Source organism: Dromiciops gliroides, chromosome 3, assembly GCF_019393635.1.
Source record: "Dromiciops gliroides isolate mDroGli1 chromosome 3, mDroGli1.pri, whole genome shotgun sequence".
NCBI classification, from domain to species: Eukaryota; Metazoa; Chordata; class Mammalia; order Microbiotheria; family Microbiotheriidae; genus Dromiciops; species Dromiciops gliroides.
The window spans coordinates 308,093,258-308,102,214 of NC_057863.1; the positions used below are offsets into that span (position 1 = coordinate 308,093,258).

Sequence of the window (8,957 nt, forward strand, 5' to 3'; positions counted from 1 at the left end):
AACACATCATTACAGCACTTATTTGCTAAATGAATCTGGTGGAAGAGAAAGAGACCCTTACAGGCAGCTAGGTGGTACAATGGATGGGGCACTGGGCTTGGAAGAAGTTCTGAGTTAAAATCTGACCTCAGACACATACTAGCTATATGACTCCACACAAGTCATTTAGCCTGTTTGCCTCAGTTTCCTTAATTGTTAAATGGGAATGATAAAGGCAGCTACATCATAGGGCTATAGTGATCCAGTATCTGGCACATAGTACACATTAAGTAAATGCTTAGGTCCTTCCTTCTTTCCACTTTTGACTGAAAAACCTTCCCAAGAAAGAAAAAGAACAGAGTGCCTGTGATAATTGACAGAGACTTCATAATGGTTTTAATCTTGGGGACGTTGATACTCTGGGAGACAAAGTTTTGAGTTTTGAGCTTCCATGGACAGAGAGATCCTGACCCAGGAGAAGAGCTGTAAGAGCTCCTAGGGACAGCTGATACTCAGAGGGAGGGAAGATCATATTCTTAGATAAAATGGCACAGTCATAGGGGAGGAGAATGATGGGGGAAGGCAGGGAAAATTGGAACAAATGATTAGTGACATGAGGTAGTTTCTACCATGCAGTGCTGCCTCTATCCAACCTTACTTCCCTATGAATTCATATGTCTGAAAGTGAGACACAGTAGAAAAAAAAAGAATGGGAGGCAAGAGTTATAAAGAAACCATAGAAAATCTGAAAAGGTAGTTAAAATTTAGTTCTTTAGAAGTTTTAGCCACATGAACAACAGAGATGAAAGAAGGAATGAATAAGGGTATAGACTATGAATCAGAGAATGACATTTCAGAAAAGGCTGAAAGGGAAGAAAATGAAAGAGAACAAAGAAAAGAAAAACTTCATAGAAAGAGATGCAAGAAAAAAAAAAAGAAAACCAGTCAACATAAAAAAATAATTGAAGGGGGGATTTTGAACTAAACATTTAACCAAGAGACACAACAGAGAGAAGAAAAAGAACAGGAAATTGAGAAGTATATTGGGGTAGAGGACAGAGAAGAGGACTATTTCTCTGAGTATTGGTCTGCTAAATTGGATATTTTTTCCCCTAGAAGGGATTGCTAACCCTAGGATGGAAGCCCTTGGAATTTATTTATTTATTTGTTTGTTTATTTGTGGGACAATGAGGGTTAAGTGACTTGCCCAGGATCACACAACTAGTAAGTGTCAAGTGTCTGAGACCAGATTTGAACTCAGGTTCTCCTAAATCCAGGACCCGTGCTTTATCCACTGTGCTACCTAGCTACCTCAAGCCCTTGGAATTTCAAGTAGTGCTACCCTTAGTAATTCTTCCCCCACTTGTATTTATTTCCTGTTCACTAAGGCCAGGGTCTTCATCAGAGCCCTCATTCTAACTTAGAGTGTTCATGTAATTTACTGTTTAATATCTTCATAGGAATCTTGTGCCCCAAAATCACTGCAAGGGGGTTCTGCTAAAGAATCCCTGCACAACTGTGTGGATCTGACCCACAGTATACTCTTCATGAAACTGTTATGCTCAAAGTCTACAATGCAAATGAATCTGAACAAGTAAGCCAGGAAGGCATTTCTCTGTTTATTCCTATTTTTGTCCTGTAATATGCATATGTGACTAGCAAAAAGAGTCAAAGGAAAACAGAAGTGATAAGGGTAAGGTAGGTGGATTTGTTCTGGAAGTTCATTTCCCCTCTCCTTTAGTGCTTCCCCTTCCTCCCCATTGCAAATGGTCATAAGATATCTTCCTCTCCCACCCACCCTTTCCCTATATTCTCTGACTAATGTCTCCATTACCTAGTTCTCAAACCTGTCCTTTTTGAAGACTTAACAAAGGGCATCCATGTTTTCAATTAAGCATCTTCTCTACCTTTGTCTTTTTTCCATTGCATGGCACTTTAAGAAACCACAATTTGTTCATTATGGACCACGTGCTGAGAAGTAAAATTGTGTGGCCCAGAAGACATTCCCTCCAACTTTCCATTCCCCCTCCCCAACCACCCTACTCTTGAGACTTTGGTGACTTTTTAGGAGAAAATAGCCTATTCCTAAAAAGCAGCCTAAGAAAACCCACCTGAAAATATTTCCTTAGGCTTTACATAAATATCTAATATAATCAAAATGAACACAGTTCCGTTTAAAAGTTCTAATATTTAGAAAACAAATAAATGACACAAATTCCCATTACTAATGAAATTTTCATAAACACAATTTTTTATTTTTATGAAATCTTTGTGAACACATAATAAAAGCAATGATACAATCCCAAAACAAGGCAGGTAAATGATAGATTTCCTCAGGATCTAAATAGGTTCTTTATCTGACCCCTTACAAGTACTTAAGCTGAACAGATTATTGCAATGTAGATCTATATTTTCCACATACCATATGGATATTATATTTATATTGAGATTACAAACATGAGAGATGAAGCATTTTCTAAATTGCAAAGAATGTTGGCTGAAGAGTATAAATTTTTGTTTACATGTCTTGCAAATGAAATTATATAAAATTTTCAAAAATGGCAAGCAGGAGTAATATTTTCATTGGGCTACGGTATCAAGGATTTTATATCCAAAAGACTAATATACTCAATGCTTGATGATTGGTTGTTTAATTGACCTATGTCCTAATCTAATATACAATTCAGTTCTGAACTCAAGCAGCCAAAACAATATATATATATAATATACATATACATATACATACATACATACAATACACACCCATATATAGCCTTGTTCAAATCTCTTATCAGTATTTTCATATTAATATTTTTACTTTTTCATAATATTTTTATCATTTATCTCCCATTTAACAATCTCTTTTACTAATAGGTAAGAATGCCATCAATATAGCTGTGTTGGTTATTCTGCCCTATAATTATGGAGAGCCATTTCTTTTAAGTGAAAATGAGTGAATTTACCCACACTTAGATACGACATTCAGGTGAAGACAGGAATTTAGATTGTTTTGCTATCCCAGCCAACCTTCTGCAATCAGAAGGATATTTCTAAAGTGAAGCAGAATTGCATAATAACAAGAGTTGGAAGGGATCTTTCACAGGCCATTTAGTACAACTAACCAAAACTCCTTTCCATAGATAGCATCCCTGACAAGGGGCCATCAAGCCTTTGATTGAAGAACTTATGTGAATGAGAATCCACTACTGCCACAGGCATTCTACTTTAGTGTAACATGAATAGGAAATTTTTCCTTATAGTGAGCTAAATTTACCTCTTTGAAACTTCCACTCATTTCTCCTAGTTAAATCTTCTGGGGTCTAGCAGAACCAATCTAATCTATTTTTGAAGTTACAGTCCTTCCTTTGAATACTTGTAGTTAGCTATTAACTACCCAACTTATTTCCCTTTTAGTTTTCTCTTTCTTAGGATAAACCATTCTTAGTTTCTTCAGCTGACCCTCCATGGTATGAACATGAGACTTTTACTATCATGGTCACCCTCCTCTGGATACTTTTCATGTTATCTATAACTTGCCTGAAATGTTATATTCATAACTGAAAACAATACTTCAAATGTAGTTTGAAGAGGCCAGAATACAGAGGGACTATAGCCCTTTTATTGCATCTCTACAATAATGCAGTAGCTTTTTGGCTGCTATATTGTGCCATTGACTCTTATTAGGCAAGCAGTCTACTAAAACCTCATAATCTTTTTATTATAGCTTACTTTGTACTTGCAAAGTTTTGTCTTTTAACCCCAGCATAGAACTCTATTTTCTCGAGGGAGGGAGGGAGGGATTGGACTAGTGATTTCAATTTTGTAAGGAACTTTATGAAAGCTGACTAGCAACTTCTGTGACAATGTTAGAGAACTGACTGGGGCACTGATAAGTTAAATGACTTTCCTAGGGTCACACAGCCAATTGTGTCAAAAGTGGGACTTGTATCCAAATGTTTGTGACTCAGGTGTCACTCCTCTATTCACTATTAATCTCTATTAACTTTTTTTTTTTTTTACAGTAACATCAATATTGTTTTTTTTGTTGTTTTTTTTTTTTGAGATATTTTATTTTTTCCGTTACATGTAAAGATAGTTCTCAACTTTTGTTTATACATGCTTTACAATTTCAGATTTTTCTCCCTCCCTCCCTCCCCCCTCCCCTAGACAGCAGGTAATCTGATATAGGTTATATCTATATATATCTATACATATACATACTCTATTAACTTTTTAAAAAATTTTATTTATTTATTTTTTTTTAGTGAGGCAATTGGGGTTAAATGATTTGCCCAGGGTCACACAGCTAGTAAGTGTTAAGTTTCTGAGACTGGATTTGAACTCAGGTACTCCTGACTCCAGGGCTGGTGCTCTATCCACTATGTCACCTAGCTACCCTTCTATTCACTTTTAATCACATATATTTAAGAAATTTAATTTTAATAGATTCACCCTGATGTTCAAAACCATATTGAATCTTTACTGTTATCCAGTGTGTGTTTTATTTCCAGTTTTGTATCAACATGCAAATTTTATATATATGCCATTTATGCCTTCAGCCAAGTCACTGATGAAAATGTTAAACAATATAGGGGTAAGGACAGAATTCCAGTGGTACTTAATTAGAGCTGTAGCCTCCAATTTGACTTTAGTGTACTAATAATTACTCTTCAGATTCTTATTATACAACCAACTCTAAATCCATTTAACTATTATTGTTTAGCCTTAATATCTTCACTTGGCCAAAAGGATGTGTTTCTGAAATTTGTATTTATTATATCTTTCCCTTGATCTATATGTCTATTGACCTTGTCAAAAAAGGAAGAACTAGTAGAGTATTTTCTATTCTTTTTTTATTTTTGTTTTTTTTGTTTTTTTTTGTATTTTTTTTTTTTGCATTTTTTGTTCTTGATGAAACCATTCATGCTTTTAGGGATCACCATTTTCTTTCTGAGATATTCAGAAACTATTGAAAAATAGTGTCCCATAGTTTTGTTCACACATTTGCACAAATAAAATCAATGTAGCTAAAAGAACAAGTTGATGAAAGTCATATCCCAAATCTATAGGAAACTGAGACAAATGCATGAGATCAATACCCATTGTCTAATGGGTAAGTGGTCAAAGGATATGAACAGTGTTTAAAAGAGGAAATTAAAATTATTAACAATCATGTGAAAAATGTGCTAAATTATTAACAATAGAAATGTAAATTAAAATTATAGAGTTATCACCTCATATCTATCAAACTGACAAAGATGAAAAAAATATGTGTTAATGAGGCAGTTGAAAGACTGTCAAAGTAATATGAAGTGAGTAGAACTGTGAATTGGTTCAACTGTTAAAAAACAATTTGGAATTATATCAGAAGTTAATAAACTTTTTATAACCTTTGATCCAGCCATTCCACTAATGGGTTCATACTCTAAGGAGTTTGACAGAAAGTTCTCATATGGGCCAAAATAGTCATGGCTACATTCTTAGTAGTAGCAAAATGCTTAAGCAAATTATGTGCTCACCAACTGTGGCTTGGCCAAATTGTATAATATTAATGGCATGGGGATCAATAAATATGAAGTACCTAGAAATATGGAAAAGCCTTGGAAACAGATATAGAATGAACAAAACTGAAATAGAACACTATATACAATGACTACAATAATGAGATTCAAGACAAAATTAAAATCACATACAAAGACCAACATTGGTTCTAAATGACTGTTAAAATATACTTATTTTCTCTTTGTAAATGGATGGTAAATTTTAAAAACAAAATATCACATATTCTGTCAGACACAATTTCTATTTTAGGCAGTTTTGCTTATAAACAGTTTAAGGGAAATTACCATTGGGGATATTTATTTGGGAAGTGGTAATATCACAACCAAATATATTAATAAGATATTAAAGACAAAATGAAAGTGTATATTTTATGCTGAAGTACAAAACAGGAATCAAAAAGACTAGACAATAAAAAACCACAGGTACATCTTTGTGTATTTTGGTGGTCAGAAAAAGATAGGTAGAATAGTATGTAGCCTATGTATAGAATTTTGGGTGGTAGCGTGGGGAGAAGGGAGAGTAGATTAATGAATTAAAACAAACAGGTTATCACCCTACTCCATAACATATACACACAAAAGATTAAAGGACAGAAGACAACATGGTTGTTGTACCCAATTTCATCTGTCCTTCCCTTAAAGGTAGAGGGGTGTTTTGTTGGTATCTTTTATTGATGGGGACGAGAGAGAGAGAGAGAGAGAGAGAGAGAGAGAGAGAGAGAGAGAGAGAGAGAGAGAGTTAGAGAGAGAGAGAGAGAGAGAGAGAGAGAGAGAGAGAGAGAGAGAGAGAGAGAGAGAGAGAGAGAGAGAGAGAGAGAGAGAGTTATTCTGGTGGTATTTGGCCTTCTTTAGCTTATACTCCTAGGGCCAGGAGAAATACTCAGAGACTGAGCCACATTTGAGTTGACCATTCATATAAATCTGTAGGATCTTCCTGGCTTCCCCTTTCTGTACAGTTCCTTGTAAAACAAGCAGTTCCATAGTTCTGGCTTCCTTTTCTGTACAGTTTCTTTTATAACAAGCCATTCCATAGTACTGTCTCTTCTTTGAGGGTATCCTATTTAAAATTTTGGCACAGAAGAAACATGGTGGCTATAGCAAAAAAGCCACAATACTAGGGACATTCAATAATGATATGCAGACAAAACCGTAGCAACTTAAAAACAGAACCATAGACTTCTATGAATTTATGAAGTTGAAAGTGAGGATATATAAAGTTTAAAATTTTTTTTTCCTTTTTTAAAAAAGTTTTTATAAATTATTGGGCAGGAAATTCAAAAGAAGAGTCTAATATACTGATGAGTCAAAAAACAGTTCACCCCCAAAGGGAAGCTTGATGAGTTCACAGCCAGAAAATTTAGGTCTTATTTTAGGAGCATAGTACCAACAGTTCTTTTAAAGGAATGCAGCAAAGAAATTAAAAGAAAAAAAAGATGTATGTACAGTTCCACTGAAAGGGCTGTATGGAAAGATGTTTTAGACCAGAACAAAAATCTCAATATACTCAGTCTCTTTTCTCTTTCATTGCTGCCTTTTAACTTGCAGGTAACAGTTATCTCTAAAAGTCATTAGAGTTATCATCCATGGTGGGCAGCCAGAAAACCATGTTGGAACAGGTACTGGCAAAGGTCATGAACTTGGGGTTGAACTGCAGACAGGTTATGGGGCCAGTATGTTCCCCATTCAACACAGCCACCTTTATTCCACTTTCTCCATTCCAGACATGAATCTTGCCATTGTCAGAGCCAGTCATGATAAATTGAGAATCTGGAGTGAAACAGGCCTCCAAAGCTACAGCTTTGCTGTTATTATATCCCCCGAAGGAATGCATCACTACTCCCTTAAATGAATCAATAAGATGGATAAAGCTGCCATTGGTGGCTATAAGAATACGGTTGCCGTCACTGCTGAACTTTAGACCTGTCCACTCACAGGTCTTGTCCTGCTGCATCTTGAAGTTTGCAAATGGCCCCTTATCAAAAGCTCGAAGATCAAAAAGTTTCACAACTTCAGAATTTACCCCAGCAGCAAAAATTATTCCATCTGGGTCAAAAGAACAAATTGGCTTTCCCTGTAGGTACATTAGGCCCTGGCAGTTAGGGGCTCGGAGATCCCAGAGTCTTATGGTTTTATCCAAAGATGCAGAGATAAATGTTTCACAAACTGGTGACATAGACAAAGCTACTACCCTCTTGTCATGTCCAGGAAAGTATCGGATGTATTTATTGTATTGCAAGGACAGGTAACGGATAGTGTCATCTATTTTGTTGGAGCTGCACAGGGCAGTATCCACAGCATGAGTGTATCTGACAAGATCCACTCCATACTTCTTACTGTACAGAGTTCTCTTGGGTTGGCCCTCTCCACAGTCATACAGGACAATGGAGTCGTCATCACTGCTAGAAATGATTGCCTGGCCATTGAGGCTAAAATCAAAGCAATTGATCTTCTCCGAGTTCTGCCGGAATACTTTGGCTACCCGGAAACTCCTCAGGGACTCATCAGTTAACTTCATGGTGGAAGGTCTGAAAAAGTCTCGAGAGGAGGAAGGGGCAAAAGCAAGGTGAGTATTAAGAGTCAGAGGTGGGGGTGATGCAGCTGGGAGTGAGGCAAAGAATGAAGGCCTGACGAGGCAGAAAGGGCAGCGCTCAACCTACAAGGATGAGGCTGCAAAAAGGAATGACAGGAGAGATGTCCGGAGCGGGTTCTTGTGCTCTTTTCGAGGGGCGGTCCCTGACCTTCGGCTCTTTCTATTGGATGCTTGTGGAAAAGGGGCGGAGCCAAGAGTAATTACGTGCTCCTGCCCTCCTCCCCCTCCCTTCTGCCAGAGCCTCGCGACCTGACCAACGGTTTTTCTAAGGACTCCAACGGTTTTCTTCTCCATGGGCTCCAACGGATTTTTTTTCCTCCTCAAGAGCTCCAACGATATTTTTCCCTCCAACGGTTTTTCTTAAGGGCTCCAACGTTTCCCGCCCACGCTCATTCCTCAAGGGCGCCAACGGCTTTTCTAAATGGCTCCAATTGTGAGGCCTGCTTCGCTCCATGGCCCTTCCTGACACTCTTCTTAGAGGACTGCGTCATTCTTGTTTTCAGCCTCCATTCCTTGTCTTTGCTTCAGTCTTCTTTAGATTAAAAAAAAAAATTCTAAATTGGTCACCGAGTTCCTTGGATATCTTCATCCGTCTCGTTCTTTGGATGACTCTTCCTATCCCCTCCACCTCGGAATCTTTCGTATTCTCAGAATTTCATTCTTGAGAACATCCCATTCTTTCTTGCCTGGCTTTACCTGTAGAATTCTTTTGGTACAAGGGTCTTTTCTTTGAATGTTTTGAAAACTTCTCTCCCTAGATCCTAGAGTTATGGTCGTCAGCCCCTGGGAAAAATCACTTAACTTTGCTGGTCACAGTTTCCTCCTCT

At 37.1% G+C, this 8,957-nt stretch overlaps 1 protein-coding gene across 1 annotated transcript; it reads right to left on the reverse strand.

The window, feature by feature from the left end:
• Positions 1-7,098: 7,098 nt before the first annotated feature.
• On the reverse strand, positions 7,099-8,055 carry LOC122747516 (WD repeat-containing protein 82-like). Its single transcript, XM_043993485.1, has one exon. The coding sequence runs from the start codon at positions 8,053-8,055 to the stop codon at positions 7,099-7,101; it is 957 nt and encodes a 318-aa protein (XP_043849420.1).
• Between the last annotated feature and the right edge of the window lie 902 nt (positions 8,056-8,957).

Bases quoted from the DNA above. Each gene is read 5' to 3' on its own strand.
- LOC122747516 (XM_043993485.1), bottom strand. From the start codon at position 8,055: ATGAAGTTAACTGATGAGTCCCTGAGGAGTTTCCGGGTAGCCAAAGTA.